This window comes from Panthera pardus, unplaced genomic scaffold, assembly GCF_024362965.1.
Source record: "Panthera pardus isolate Hobbes unplaced genomic scaffold, ASM2436296v1 HiC_scaffold_11, whole genome shotgun sequence".
Lineage (NCBI taxonomy): Eukaryota > Metazoa > Chordata > Mammalia > Carnivora > Felidae > Panthera > Panthera pardus.
In genome coordinates, this window is record NW_026526666.1 from 6,271,896 (window position 1) to 6,288,344 (window position 16,449).

Sequence of the window (16,449 nt, forward strand, 5' to 3'; positions counted from 1 at the left end):
CATATATAAGGGTATATATAAAAATGTAAGTGTTTTCCTTCATCGGTTTTAAAAGATCTTTCCGAGTCAGTGTTTACTGTATTGTCCCTCGTTGATTTAGCGGAAAGAACCCTGGGGAGATCTGGTCACCCAGCTTCTCAGAATTTGACTTTTCTCATTTATTTAGAAAAGATGATGCTATTAAGCACCTGCCCGCCCATCTCAGAGGGGTGTCGTGAGAAACAACGTTAGGTACAATCTCTTTGTAAAATGTAAAGACATAACGCTAGGGTTGACTTTGTTCCTTTAAATAAGTTCTTTTAAAAAGGTAAGAAGGAAAGTTTCCCAAGTTGGCTTATGTTCTCATAAACTCTGGTATGCCCTCAAATGTCTTTGAGTAAAACATCTGTGTGGCACAATTTAAACTTTTCTAACAGAAGCAGAGTCCTGTGAGCCTGTGAAAATCCCCACCCAGTCGTTGCTGCAGGATGTTGCGGGGCAAGCAAGGAAAGAAAAAGTGAAGTTACCTCACTACCTGCTGAGCTCCAAGCCCAAGTCCCAGCCTCTCACAAAGGTAAAACAGACATGGGGACCAATGTCCCAGAGCCAGGCGGCATTTCATGCAATCCCGACCCATTGAAGTTACTGATGTGCAGCCACTGGGTACTGCGATTGAGTGGACATACATACCATCATCTCCCCATGAAGGCCTTTGGATCACACAGAGAATGAGCCAAGGCCGCCCTTTGCCCGAGGCCAGCTCATCCAGGCTCATGAGGAGAATTTTAGGAGCTGGCTCTTAAACCATGGCTAGCCTGAAATCAGCCTGCTGGGAGTGCTCACACTATACACATCAGCAAATGCTACTAATCAACATTCTTTTCAGAGAGCCAGCTTACCAGCGCACCACTGGTCCCAGGGATCATTGGCCATCCTTCCCCATGACTCTTAGGATAAAATCCACAATGGCAGCATGGCTACAAGCCCTGTTTGCCTTTACTCTCGTTTTGCCCCCCTACTCACTTCAGCCATCATGGGTTTCCCTTAGTTCTTTAAAAAAATTTTTTTTAATCTTTATTCACTTTTGAGAGACAGAGCGTGAGTGGGGGAGAGGCGGGACACAGAATCCGAAGCAGGCTCTAAGCTGTCAGCACAGAGCCCGACGTGGGGCTCAAACCCATGAACCGTGAGAACGTGACCTGAACTGAAGCCGGATGCTCAACTGACTGAGCTACCCAGGTGCCCCTCCCTTAGTTCTTTAAAAGCTCCTTCCTTCCTCAGAGCCTCCAAGATTAAGATTTCCTCTCATCTCTGCTGGGAACACCTGCCTTGAGCCTACCAATCCTTTTGATAATTATCCTTTGATATTTTCATGGCACCGTGTGTTCATTGTCATCACAGAATAGGTTGCAATGTAAGTGTTACATGGTAAGAGTGCTTCTCAAACTTTGATGCACACATGATTATCTGGGAATCTTGTGAGAATGGAGATTCTGAGTCACGGGGGTCTGAGAACCAGCTGTTCTAATGAACTCCCAGGTTGAGCTCAGCGCTGGCCAATAACAAGATAAAAAGAGCACAGAGTGTGATTAGCTGGCCAGCAGCATTGGCAAAGCCTGAGAACTTGTTACAGATGCAAATTCATGCCCCTCCCTCCCAGATTTACTGGTTGAGAAACTTGGGGGGTAGAGTCAGCAATTTGTGTTTTAACAAGCCTCCCAGGTGATTCGGACGGAAGCTGAAGTTTGCTAGTCACTGGCACAGAGGAAAGAGCATAAAGTTTAGAATCAAGCCAACTTGAGTTTGAAACTTTTGCTTGAGCAAATGACGCCTTACGCTTCTCAGAACGACAGCTTCTTCATCCTGAAAGCCTAAAATCTGTCCTTACAGCGCTGTTGTAAGGATTACACGAGACCGATGGTGTCCATTTCCTTTCACAGCCAAGCAGTTCTTTTCCTCTGGCGATAGGGCCTTTTTCTTATCTTGGGAACACAACTTGGAACCATTTTCTTTTGTTACTTTTTCCTTAAATGCAAAGGTGCAAGATTTGGTTGGAGGCAAAGTGAAAACGTCCTCTGTTGCGTCTGCTGCCATTAATAATGTGAACTCATCCCCTTTTGGATTCCACCTTCTCCCACCATCAGTGAAGTTTGGAGTCCTAAAAGAAGGACACACCTATGCGGCCACTGTGAAGCTCAAGAATGTTGGAGTGGACTTTTGCAGGTGAGGCCAAGGCACCAAATGTCTACTCACGTCACTTTCTCCTTCGCTGAGACTTGTCTTTGGCTACCTGTGTCACTGAACGTTTATTGAACTGAAACTCTAATTACACCTTGACTCTTGAATCCTCACATCATTCGTTCAACCATTTACTTCATTCATTCATTCTTCATCAGATCAGTATTTTTCAAGCCTCAACTATGTGGTGGGCACTCCTTTGTCCTCCCATTAATCGTTATTCATACTTTGGTAGAAGCAATTCAGGGGCTGATCTACGGTAGCAAAAACTAAAGGGGAAGCTGTACAAGTCTTATAGTAACTAACACATAAAACCTGAAAGTCTATTTCTCAAACCCACCACCCACTGTAATGCCAGCTGACATTTGTTTGTACTTTATGATCCATAAGGGATTTTAACTCCACTATTTCTGCATAATTGAGGCAAAAAGGAAAAAAAAAATTAACCTGAGTCATTAGGGCCATTTTGCCTCTGAAGATCTGACTTGGCTGTAACTCAGAGCCTGACCTCCCAGTTGAAAATACCCTACAGCTGGCATTCAGTGACAAGAGTCCTTCATTTCCAGATCATTAGAATTTTAGAATTTGCAGAGACTATTACAGAGGATCAGAGTAACATGTTTTAAGGTCTTATTGGCTAGAGCAAGACAGGATCTCAGATCTCCTGTGGACCTGTTTGTATGTGGCACCATGCTTTATCCACACAGCTGTGGTCACTTCTTGTGTGGGAGTTCAGTCCTTCCCACTGGGTCAATAGACCATATGTCTATACCAGGACATACACCCAATTACAAGTGTCTATACCCAATTACAAAATCTTCCCTATTCTATTTTGGATTAAACTTAAGCATAATATGGGGTCCCCTCCCCCCAAAACAGTGAAATAAATGTTTATTTCAGTTGCAGAGCTATGCTCATTGTAAGTGGCAAGTCCTTCCAGTTTATGGTTCTGGACTCGAGACCGGAAACCAGATGTAATAAAGCTACAGAGGCATCTGGTTTAAAAGATCAACATCCCATTTTAGTTGAGGCAAATACCCAGCTTCAGGAATCATGTTGGTTTCCTCAGAAACAACGAGGCCACCAGATCAGACATTACTGTCTTTTTAGGCTACTGCCAACAAAGTGGGTGGGGAGAAATAGAGAACCAACTTCAAACCAATAAAACTTATCCATGCAGATCCTGTCTACTCAGTATAGAATTTTAGCTTTCGGGATTTCACTCCTCAGCTTGTTAAATTCAGCCACTATGGCTCAGACAGCAAAGTTGATGGTGGAAGGAGCGGGATTGAGGTCATCGTGGAGGTAGGCTTTCCCTGGCATTTTAATTTACTCCAGGTCTTTAACCTTCAGGCAGAACCCACAAACCACAGGAAGGGAAAGAGATCAATAGGCACCACGTGTGAGCTTGGGGCTTTTCAAGGTCTCTACATTTTCTGAGCCTTTTCTGTTTCTCTTCTCCCCAAACATGCAAGCCCCATGCCACGGCAGAGCGAGACGGCTCCCATGCTCTCCTGCTTTCCAAAAGAGCCTTTATTCTTCAGCTTAATGATCTGGCAGGCAGCATCGGTGTTCACACTGGCGGCTATGCTGCCGTGCACACACCAGCCAAACATTCACGACAGTCGGCCCGAGCCCAAGCTGGTCGGCGGCATCCAATAACAGAGGGTTGAAACTGGGGTTGGAGTCTGTTTGACGCTGATGAAAACTGTTGCTGGAAAGGGGGTTGTGAAAGGGGCCCCAGCTTCTCCCAACTGAATATTGGGTGGTTCTTTAATGGTGTGGACCCCCTGCAGCTTTGTAGCAAATATTAACACCTTCCTGATTTTATGACATCCCAGTTCATTCACTGCTTTTTCGTGATGGCGTAAATTTATTTTCTTTTTTTGCCTGGCAGGTTTAGGGTGAAGCAGCCCCCACCCAGCACAGGACTGAAAGTGACTTATAAACCCGGTCCCGTAAGTCCCATGTGCTACCTGTTGTGTGTGTCCCTGTGTGTGCATGGGAGTGTGTGCATGGTTCCAGGGGAGTGGGCTTTTAAGTCATTCTGTGCATCCAGTTTAAACCATGTAGAAGTCTGATTTTTCTAGGATCATAAGCAAAAGATCCCTGGTATTGGTACAATATGTGGCTTGATATCACTTACTTCGTGTAATGACCCCGAGACAGATCCTATGCATAAATAGAGTTAAACTTCCAGCTATGGAAACTTTCCTGAAGTTCACTCATTTGTCCCAATACTACAGCTACGTATAGTTGTATGCAAACTACCTTTTTAAAAATTAAATATGATTTGACATGCATTTGGAAAGCTGACTACCTCAAGGTATCCTGTAGTAAATTTGTCTGCAAAATGAAAAACTCCTTGGAAAAATAAATATTCTACTCTTTGTATTTTATATACATTTGGCTTGTTATTTTGGTTTGCCAAGAGAATATTATCTAATGACCTACAAAGAAATGGTAGTATATTAACGTCATCAGCTCCCTCATTTCTCCAAGGAGCCCTGAAAATGCCAATTTTAAAATGTCAACCTGTTCTTACTTTATTCGACACATTCCCCAACGTGGGGTGTTTAATATAAAATCTGTATGTTGTCACTCACTTTAAATTATAATTTCAGAAATGTAGTATCAAGCAAACAAAAGTTTACAAATATACAAAATATAATATATAAGATAATATATAAAATATAACAAAATCACACTTGTAAATCTTAACATTTATTTCTTGATCAGCGCATAGTCTTGTTTAACATTCCATTTCACTCAACAGGCTTTGAGATACTTGAGCGTGCCACTGATAGGGACAGGGGACAGGGGATGTTAAAAATGAGTAGGACACACAAGTTGCTCGCAAAGCTGGGCGCATAGCAGGGACACAAGAGATGGATGGCTACGTGACAGAATGAAGTGAGGATATCTGGTAGACACAGGATCAGCCATCACAGACCAGGACGCGTGCGGACTCCTGGGAACACAGAGCAAGGGCATCCCATTCTATAACCAGCACACGGTGTTCGCCGAGTCCCAAGATCTTAAAACTGCCACGGTTGTGCGTTGACACAGAGGGGCAGTTAGGTATGGTGCAAAATCAGTTGGCTTCTTGTAATGACTGTGCCACCAGCAGCAGTGCCGTTGGTTAATTAAACCCTCTGCGCCTTGTTTCCCTCACCTATAAAAGGAGTCGCTTGAGGCGCCTGGGTAGCTCAGTCGGTTAAGCGTCTGACTTCGGCTCAGGTCATGATCTCACGGTCCGTCGGTTCGAGACCCGCGTCGGGCTCTGGGCTGATGGCTCAGAGCCTGGAGCCTGCTTCCGGTTCTGTGTCTCCCTCTCTCTCTGACCCTCCCCTGTTCATGCTCTGTCTCTCTCTGTCTCAAAAATAAATAAACGTTTAAAAAAAAATTAAAAAAAAAAAAAGGAGTCGCTTAGACCCGATAATTTCTTAGTCCTCTTCCAGCCCTAATACCTTATGGTCTACAAAACAGTAGTTTGCAGGCTGCAGTTCCAAACAGAAATATACTTTGAGATTAGACCCACCAATTCGTGAGCACCTCTCTCACACATTTCATCATCGTACTGTGTCAAGATTTCAGAAACTTCGCAACATAAAGCAAAAAACAAGACAAAACAAAAAATCAAAGTCAGCTCTCCTTCCACTGTTCTGGGAAGTTAGCAGATTTCTTTTCATTTAAAGTAGGGGCAATGCCCAAAGCCAAAATGACTGTTGGATCGATCTTTATAGGTACTAAAAACCCAGCGTGTAGTCTTTGAAGCTCACTCTCGACTGTTAGTTTTTTAATATTTTTTTTTCTTTTTGACAGTAAGTTTTGGCTCTGCACAAATATAATCTATAGACTTGTCCATATGTAAAGCTAACCGCTGTTCAGCTTGGTTGGTTGCCAACACCGAGTGAATGTGCTCGGAGCCCGGGTAGACCTGATGGCAGGATGCCAGCTGCCATGCGGAGTGGCGTCACCCCAGCCCTGCCCTCCGTGTTGGGCTCCAGGGCGAAGGGCCTGGTCCTCAGACATGGAGCGTTGGATACCGTCCAGTAAGCAGACCTTCACAAGCACATTGTTGAAAAAGTTGAAACATTTTTTCGGTCCTATTATTTACAAACTATACTGAAGAAAACAAATTTTTTGTATCTAACTGCTTTCCATGTGGTGGTTTCTGATGTATTTTTTTTTTCCGGATAATTGTTCTCAAGTCTGCTTCTTAGCCTACCTCCTGGAGAGGCAGCTTAGGAACACAAACAGCTCTTTCTTTCCTGGCCAGTGTTCTCTTCAAGGGACAAGGCAAGAAGCCCATTCCTTGCTGTGTTTCTTCTTCATTATATATCGGGTTTCTTCTTTGTTGGTCCAGACCTCTTCCACGTAGCTTTCAGACCTAAGCAGTTTGGCATTTGAACTCCTCCTGTCTCCCTATACTGGCTCTGTCACACCATAGGCCCTCCACTGGGAACATTATAAACTAAGAGGCAGGGCCAGGAAGTTGTGCGATTCACGTAGTCTCTTATTTTAAACTTCTCTTTATCTGCAAGGATGCCCCTAGGAACTCACTGCAGATGTTCAAGAAAGAGCACGATTGCGGGCATTGTAAACTTTGCCTTCAGTGCCACCTCCAGGATGCTGGCTTTTATTTTTCTTACCTTTCTTCCCAAATGGCACCTGGTTTTCCCCTTCAACAATTTATCCTGGGTCCCATTTGCTCCATGGAAGTCTACCTAGCTAATCTACAAAGTAATTCTTGTAAGTGCCTAACTGCGATGGTTCATGTGCGCCAAATTTATAGATGGGAAAACAGGATTAGAGAGTCTAACTAGCTTGCCCAAATTCATGTTAAAACCCAGATTTGAACCCCGATGTGTCTGATTCTAAAGCTACATTGTGTCCTATAGGTGGCAGCGGGTCTGCAGACTGAACTGAAAGTGGAGTTATTTGCCATGGCTGTTGGAGAGGAAGGTGCCAGGGGATCAACACACATCTCGCACAATATTGAGATTATGACTGAGCACGACGTCCTGTTCTTACCCGTGGAAGCAAATATCCTTTAAAGTTCAATTTGAGTAGTCATAAATAGAGCAAAAATTACATTTGAGCAAGGAGAAAATATTAGAATGCTATTCCGTGACCCCCCCACCCCCACACCTGCACTCCATAGCTTCATTAATTCTGTTTTTAAAACCGTAGAGTTCAAGTTTTAGGATAAAGATTGTCTTCGTCTTTGTGAGCAGCTAGCAAAATGCCTGTTAACACAGTACATGAGCAGTGACTGCAAGATGAATGAATGTCAGTGTTAATTGCTGTCTATGGGGTATCAGACAATCAGAATTAAGCAGGGAATTGTTTTTAAAACTTTTGAGGAAAGGAGACTTAAATAGAAAGAACAAACAAATCCACAGCAATAGGAGAGTTCTAGGTGTTGGGAAGTATAGGGAGTTCAACTTGTTGAGACCTTAGGGGTATTAGGAAACATAGTAGGGAAGTTGTGGAAGATTTTGAATCCCTGCTTAAACTTTATTATATAAGCAAGAGTGAATCATTGATCCAGTGCATGATACAATCGTCATATTTTTATCAAGATGAACCCAGCATTACCGTGCTGGACATGTCAAGGAGCAACCTGATGCAAATAGAAACAAAGAGTCGTTGGAAGTCCGCTTCATTAGGCTGAGCATAAGGACAGGAACTACCCCGTGGCAGTTGTGGAAGAGGGACATGGGTGGAAAGACATTTGGCGGGGGAGAGGAATCTGTAAAATCTCAGGTGGAACCCATTGAGGGAGGGCAGTAAGAGGACTCAAGAGTTCAAGGTTTGGAGCATGCAGGTCTGGATCGCAATTGAAGAGACAGCGCAGGAGAGGTAATGATTTTAAACATCATCTACAAAGAGGAGACAACTGGAGGTATGGAAAAGGAGTAGAGCTGCGGGGTCTGTTAAGGACGCAGAAGGAAGAAGAGGAGACCGTGGAGACACAACAAGCAATCATAAAACCAAGAAACATCTCAGAAGCCACACAAGGAATTTCAAGGAAAACACGGACCTAGTTGACAGGTGCTACAGAGATGTCCTGGAGAATTCAGATTACGTAGGATTGCTAGATTTGGCTGAAGGGAATGGAAGAGAAACATTAAAAAATATGAATGAGAGGAAGTAACTGAAGCAGCAGCATCCAGAGGAGAGCAAGAGAATAGTCAAGAAGAGAGCTGAAGGCTTAGTCTCGGCGAGGGGGTGTGTGAGGATGGCTAAGGATCCAGACTTTGAGGTGAAGGGGAAATTTGGGGAAGCTTGTGTCAGATGACCTTGGTTTCAGTGGAAATGGAGCTGAATTCATTTGTTCACTTATTTCAAAGAGAAGTGTCTCTAGTGTGCTAGGCACTGTTCTAGGCACTGGGGATACAGCAGTGAACAAGACACAAAACTCCCTGCCCCTACGTTGCTTACTTTCCAGTGGGAGAACAGACTGTACGCAAAATAAGTAACACAAGGACTACAATGGTGCTGGTAAGTACAATGGAGATAAATAAGAAGTAGGAAAGGGGGTACAGGGAGGATTAAGGAGGATTGCAATTTAAAGTGGGATGTTCAAGAAAAGACCTCACGGGGGATGTGATTTTTTTTTTTTTTTTTTTCCTATATGGATGGCAGGGTTCTTCTGCAGTGATAGGAGAAAACTAACCAAAGAACCAGCTTTTTCCTCTAAGAATTAAATCAAGTCTCCATACATCCTCTTCACACAAGTTATGAGATGCTGACCCAGAGACACTGTAACCCTGCTGCTGGTCACAGTAACTAAGTCATTCTGCTTTTATGCTTGTAGATTAAAGGCTACCTGTCAGGCATAGATAGATGGGGCAGAGAGTTTTATTAGATCTTTTATCTACTTCTAATGTCAGTAGTGAGAATTTGTAGCCCATTTCTCAAGATCTATCCCTTCCCCAGAAAAAAAGACATGACCTCTAGACATTGATGTGATTTTGGGACCTGATTATGGTGATTGATGTCTCCTATAGGAAGACTCACCACAGTCAGGGGAGAAGCACACACTGGGTGGACAGGAGAAATTCCAGGAAATCAATATCCGTCCGTCTTCCTCTAAGCCTGAGTCCACAGAATTCACATTGCATGGTAAGGACCCAAAACAGAGCTAATGAGGCCAGAGAGGAGGTTCTGATTTGAAAATGTTAACGAGTTTGTATATACACATCATTTGGTCACAAAAGTCCTTAACGAGTATCTTACCAGTTTTAACAAGCAGCAATTATGATAAGAGACCAAAAGATTTTCCTCAGGGAAAAGAAAATCCCATGGTCCGGAGGACTTCTACAATTTCTTCTTCTGCACTTGGAGTCTTCATGTCCCGTAAAATTTCTCCACGTTAGGTCCGGTAAGTAAGTAATAAATGGGAATTTGACTGGTAACCATTCATATGTGAGGCCTTAGACCTCATGTTTGTTTCTCTCTTCTTACAGCCAGAAACCAATGAGCCACTAAGCCCAGGGGAAAGGAAATACTTGTTTTTAATGACCAAAACAGCTACTCCTTTACATATATTATCATATCTCATCCTCACACTACTGATAAGATAGGTATTCTTTCCCACGTTATAAATGAGGAAGCTGATGATGTAAAAATCTAACCTACTTCAATGTGATTCTGAAGTTCGTTTTTTTTAAAAAAATTTTTAATGTTTATTTTTTTAATGTTTATTTTTGAGAGAGAGAAAGAGAGAGCACACAAGCAGGGGAGGGGCAGACAGAGAGGGAGACACAGAATCCAAAGCAGGCGCCAGGCTCTTAGCTGTCTGCGGACATGGGGCTCGAACTCACAAACTGTGAGATCATGACCTGAGCCAAAGTCAGATGCTTAAATTGACTGAGCTATCCAGGCACCCCTAAAGTTCATTCTTTTAAGTGCTGTTTTCAGTGTTGACCTTCCAAAAAGCAGGGGCACTGACACCAGGATGTCCTTCTGAACTTGAAACTTTACAAGTAAGCCAGTGGTTCTCAGACATTTTGAATGCAGATTCTTTAAATATTCTTAAAAATTACTGAGGACCCCAAAGAGCTGTCATATATGTGGATCATATCTACTGCATTTACCAAACTGGAATTAAAACTGGGAAAAATTATCAATGTGAAAACCATAATAAACCCATTATACTAACATATTTTTAATGAAACATTAACTATTTTCCAAAACAAAAATGGATTACTCACGGGACACTGTTTTACATTTTCATAATTCCTTTACTATCCGGCCTAATAGAACACAGCTGGGTTCGTACCCCAGCTCTGCATTCAGTCTGTCACGATATGAGACATCACACAGCCTCCGGAAAACTCCACTGTATGCTCATGAGAGAAAAAGGCAAACAGCATCTTGTCTGTTTCCTGGAGCTGCTGAAACAAGTCTGTGCTCGTTTCTTGCGGCTGCTGGGAAAGAGTCACACAAGCCAGGTGGCTTAAAACAACAGATATTCCGTTGCAGTTCAGGAGGCCAGAGATCCAAGATCAAGGTGTCAGACTTGGCTCCTTCTGGAGATGGAGGGAGGATTTGTTCTATGTCTCTCTCCTACCGTCTCAGGGCTGCCAGCAGGTCTTGGTGTTCACTGGCTTATTGCTGACTCACTTTCATCTCTGGCTCAAATGGCATTCTTCCCCGTGTGTATATTTCTGTGTGTCTCCCTCCTTGTAAGAATGCCATTCATTAGATTTAGTGGGTACCCTAATCCTGAGTGGCATCGTAAGGTCACCTTCCGTTTCTGGTAGACATGAATTTTGTGGAAACAAACCCAGTGTAATCTACCCTCCGGTCCCCCAACATTCACATCCATCCCATCCCAACACTCCCAAGACTTTTCACCCATTCCAGCATTAACTCCAAATTCTCAGTTCAGAGTGTCACATCCCATCTGTCTAAATCAAGTACGGGTTAGACTCTGGTATGCCCGGCCTTGGTCTCGTTTGGTCTCCTTTCCATTGGTGGACATATGAAACTAAAAAGCATGTTTTCAACTTGTACCATACGATGGTGGAAAAAGCATGGGATAGATATTCCCGTTCCAAAAGGAAGAAAGTGGAAGGAATAGAGTCACTGGTCTAAAGCAAATTTGTGACACAGCAGGGCAAATGTCATCAAGTTTCAAGGCCTGAAAATAATCTTTTGTGGCTTGACCGGCCCTCTGGGCCCAGAGGCTGTCCCAGCCCCAACCTCTAGACCATCAGAAGCCCTGTTGGCCCCACCCTCTCTGTCCTCAGCCTGGGACACAATCTTACCCTCCGGGCAGCCCAGTTCCTGCTTATAGACTCCTACAAGTCTGGCAGCCTTCCTTCCTCTTGTCCCATCTCTGTCCCTGCGAGGCCAAAATGGCAGCATTTCTGCCAATGTAACATTCTCACAAACCCGTCAGTCTTCATGGGTGTCAAGGAGTTCCACACCATTAGACATGAGGCTTCTCCACAGATCCTTTCTGGACAACCATGCCTCTCTTCCTGGCTTCTGCTGAGATGCTTGATCGTATCCATGGCCACAAATCTAATCGCACATTTTCCAGCACAGACCCTTGGTGACCTCTGAAGAGCATGCCCTTGCAGAATAGATAGGCTGTGAATTTTCAAACTCATCATGTTCTGGTTCCTTTTTGCTAACCATTTCCTTCCTCAAATTATCTCTTTCCTCTTGCATTTTACTATAAGCAGCAAGAAAGTAGGCCACATCTTCCATATTTTGTTTGGAAACCTCAGCTAAATATTCAATGTCATGGTTCACAAGCTCTACTTTAACCCCAAAGCAGAACACAAGTCAGCCAAGTTTTCTGCCACCTTACTTTTCCTCCAGTGTCCAACATGTTCATTTCTGAGTTCACACCAAAAGAACCTTTATCTTCTAACATGTATTCATTTTTGAGAGACAGAGGGCTAGCAGGGGAGGGGCAGAGAGAGGGAGACACAGAATCTGAAGCAGGGTCCAGACTCTGAGCTGTCGGCATAGAGCCTGATGCAGGGCTCAAACTCTCAGACTGCGAGATCATAACCTAAGCTGAAGTCAGAGGCTCAACCGACTGAGCCACCCAGGCACCCCAGAAGCACCTTTTAATGTTCACACTTCTATCAACATTTTGTTCATGATGAAATAGAAATTCTCTGAGATGCCAGCTTTCTCTACTGTCCATATTTCCATAGTTCTACCAAATCATTTCAAGATAACCTAGACTTTTTTTTTTTAATTACGTGGTTCAAAATTCTTCCAGTCTTTACCATTTACCCAATTCCAAAGCCACTTCCATATTTTTAGGTATTTGTCCAGTAGCACCCCACTTCCTGGCATCAAAATCTATTTGTTTCCTGGGGTTTCCATAAAATTACCATAAACTGGGTGGCTTAAAACAAGGTATTTTCTTGCAGTTCAGGAAACTAAAGGTCTGAAACCAAGGTATTAGAGGACTGGTTCCTTCTGGAGACTGAGGGAGAATTTGTTCCAGCCTATCTCCTGGCTTCTGGTGGTAGCCAGAGTCTTGGCGTCCCTTGGCTTATAGCTGCCTCACGCCAATCGCAGTCTCTGCCTCTGTGGTCCCCCGGCCTGCTGTGTGTCTCCTGACATTGCATTCTTATACGGTCACCGTGACTGGATGTAGGGCCCACTCTAATATAGTGTGAACTCATCTTAACTAATTATATTTATAATGACCTTCTTTCCAAATAAGGACACATTCATAGGTTCTGGGTAGACATGAATTTTTGGAGAAGACTCTTTAAACTACTATGGATTTTAATATGGTTTTGAAAGTATTTTTGGCATTGCAGACTCCTTGAAAGGTCTTACGGACCCCTGGAGATCATAAACTATACTCTGGGAACCACTGAATTCATGGTTTATGTCAGTTCTACTTAATGACTTTTGGAAGTTACTCCAAACTGAGAAGAGGTAAAGTTTGCATCACTAGTTGGACAGAATAGCTTCCAAATAAAAGATACATAATTCGTGTTGGCACCAATCTATCAAAAGTAACTTCGTGAATCTATCCAAAAAAGAAATAACTTCAGTGATGTTGCCTTTATGCCTCTGTTCAGATGATCACAGACTTAATGAGATTGAAAGATGCCTGCTGTACTTATTCCTTCTTTTAATATGAAATTTATTGTCAAATTGGTTTCCATACAACACCCAGTGCTCATCCCAACAGGTGCCCTCCTCAATACCCATCACCCACCCTCCTCTCCCTCCCACCCCCTATCAACCCTCAGTTTGTTTTCAGATTTTAAGAGTCTCTTGTGGTTTGGCTCTCTCCCTCTCTGTTTTTTTTTTTTCTTCCCCTCCCCCATGGTCTTCTGGTAAGTTTCTCAGGATCCACATAAGAGTGAAAACATATGGTATCTGTCTTTCTCTGTATGACTTATTTCACTTAGCATAACACTCTCCAGTTCCATCCACGTTGCTACAAAAGGCCATATTTCATTCTTCCTCATTGCCAAGTAGTATTCCATTGTGTATATAAACCACAATTTCTTTATCCATTCATCAGTTGATGGAAATTTAGGCTCTTTCCATAATTTGGCTACTGTTCAAAGTGCTACTATAAACATTGGGGTACAAGTGCCCCTATGTATCGGCACTCCTATATCCCTTGGGTAAATTCCTAGCAGTGCTATTCCCGGGTCATAGGGTAGATCTATTTTTAATTTCTTGAGGAACCTCCACACTATTTTCCAGAGCGGCTGAACCAGTTTGCATTCCCACCAACAGTGCAAGAGGGTTCCCGTTTCTCCACATCCTTGCCAGCATCTATAGTCTCCTGATTTGTTCATTTTAGCCACTCTGACTGGTGTGAGGTAGCATCTCAGTGTGGTTTTGATTTGTATTTCCCTGATGAGGAGTGACATTGAGCATCTTTTCATGTGCCTGTTGGCCATCTGGATGTTTTCTTTAGGGAAGTGTCTATTCATGTTTTCTGCCCATTTCTTCACTGGATTGTGTTTTGGGTGTGGAGTTTGGTGAGCTCTTTATAGATTTTGGATACTAGCCCTTTGTCTGATATGTATCTTTTCCCATTCTGTTGGTTGCCTTTTAGTTTTGTTGTTTCCTTTGCAGTGCAGAAGCTTTTTATCTTCATGAGGTCCCAACAGTTCATTTTTGTTTTTAATTCCCTTTTGTTTTGGGGATGTGTCAAGTAAGAAATTGCTGCAGCTGAAGTCAGAGAGGTTTCTTCCTGCTTTCTCCTCTAGGGTTTTGATGGTTTCCAGTCTCACATTCAGGTCCTTTATCCATTTTGAGTTTATTTTTGTGAATGGTGTGAGAAAGTGGTCTAGTTTCATCCTTCTGCATGTTGCTGTCCAGTTCTCCCAGCACCATTGGTTAAAGAGACTGTCTTTTTTCCATCGGATATTCTTTCCTGCTTTGTCAAAGATTAGTTGGCCATACTTTTGTGGGTCTAATTCTGGGATTTCTATTCTATTCCATTGGCCTATGTGTCTGTTTTTGTGCCAATACCATGCTGTCTTGATGATTACAGCTTTGTAGTAGAGGCTAAAGTCTGGGATTGTGATGACTAATGCTTTGGTTTTCTTCTTCAAAATCACTTTGGCTATTTGGGGTCTTTTATGGTTCCATACAAATTTTAGGATTGCTTGTTCTAGCTTCGAGAAGAATACTGGTGCAATTTTGATTGGGACTGCATTGAATGTGTACATAACTTTGGGTAGTATGGACATTTTAACAATATTTATTCTTCCAATCCATGATCATGGAATGTTTTTCCATTTCTTTATATTTTCTTCAATTTCCTTAATAAGCTTTCTATACTTTTCAGCATAAAGATCTTTTACATCTTTGGTTAGGTTTATTCCCAGATATTTTATGATTCTTTGTGCAATTGTGAATGGGATCAGTTTCTTTGTCTTTCTGTTGCTTCATTATTAGTGTATAAGAATGCAACTGATTTCTGTACATGGATTTTGTATCCTGCAACTTTGCTAAATTCATGTATCAGTTCTAGCAGACTTCTGGTGGGGACTGTCAGATTTTCCATGTATAATATCATGTCATCTGCAAAAAGTGAAAGCTTAACTTCATCTTTGCCAATTTTGATGCCTTTGATTTCCTTTTGTTGTCTGATTGCTGGTGCTAGCACTTCCAATACTATGTGAAACAACAGTGGTGAGAGTCGACATCCCTGTTGTGTTCCTGATCTTGGGGAAAGCTCTCAGTTTTTCCCTGTTGACGATGATATTTGCTGTGGGCTTTTCATAAATGGCATTTATGATGTTTAAGTATGTTCCTTCTATCCCGACTTTCTTGAGGGTTTTTATCAAGAAAGGATGCTGAATTTCTGCATCGATTGACAGGATCATATGGTTCTTTTCTTTTATTAATGTGATGTATCACATTGATTGATTTGCAAATGTTGAACCAGCCCTGCAGCCCAGGAATGAATCCCACTTGATCATGCTTTATATGCTGTTGAATCCGATTTGCTAGTATCTTATTGAGAATTTTTGCATCCATATTCATCAGGGATATTGGCCTGTAGTTGTCTTTTTCTTGCTGGGTCTCTGTCTGGTTTAGGAATCAAAGTAATAGTGGCTTCACAGAATGAGTCTGGAAGTTTTCCTTCCCTTTCTAATTTTGGAACAGCTTGAGAAAGATAGGTATTATCTCTGCTTTAAATGTCTGGTAGAATATCCCTGGGAAGCCATCTGGTCCTGGACTCTTATTTGTTGGGAGATTTTTGATAACCGATTCAATTTCTTCGCTGGTTATGAGTCTGTTCAAGTTTTTATTTCTTCCTGAGTTTTGGAAGGGTGTGGGTGCTTAGGAATTTGTCCATTTCTTCCAGGTTATCCAGTTTGTTGGCATATAATTTTTCATAGTATTCCCTGATAATTGTTTGTATTTCTGAGGGATTGGTTGTAATAATTCCATTTTCATTCATGATTTTATCTATTTGGGTCATCTCCCTTTTCTTTTTGAGGAGCCTGGCTAGAGGTTTATCAATTTTGTTTATTTTTTCAAAAAACCAACTCTTGGTTTCATGGATCTGCTCTACAGTTTTTTTAGATCCTACATTGTTTATTTCTGCTCTGATATTTATTATTTCTCTTCTTCTGCTGGGTTTGGGGTGTCTTAGCTGTTCTGCTCCTATTTCCTTTAGGTGTGCTGTTAGATTTTTCTTGTTTCTTGAGATAGGCCTGGACTGCAATGTATTTTCTTCTCAGGACTGCCTTCACT

At 42.4% G+C, this 16,449-nt stretch overlaps 1 protein-coding gene across 1 annotated transcript in view; it reads left to right on the forward strand.

Annotated features, from left to right (window-relative positions):
• The window catches only part of SPAG17 (sperm associated antigen 17), a 200,298-nt gene that overhangs the window by 166,998 nt on the left and 16,851 nt on the right, over positions 1-16,449 (forward strand). The window contains exons 45-49 of the mRNA XM_053889321.1: positions 417-553; positions 2,018-2,202; positions 4,115-4,175; positions 7,122-7,266; positions 9,466-9,610. Coding sequence (XP_053745296.1) covers positions 417-553; positions 2,018-2,202; positions 4,115-4,175; positions 7,122-7,266; positions 9,466-9,605 — 668 coding nt within the window. The 3' untranslated portion in view covers positions 9,606-9,610. The remainder of the gene's footprint in view (positions 1-416; positions 554-2,017; positions 2,203-4,114; positions 4,176-7,121; positions 7,267-9,465; positions 9,611-16,449) is intronic.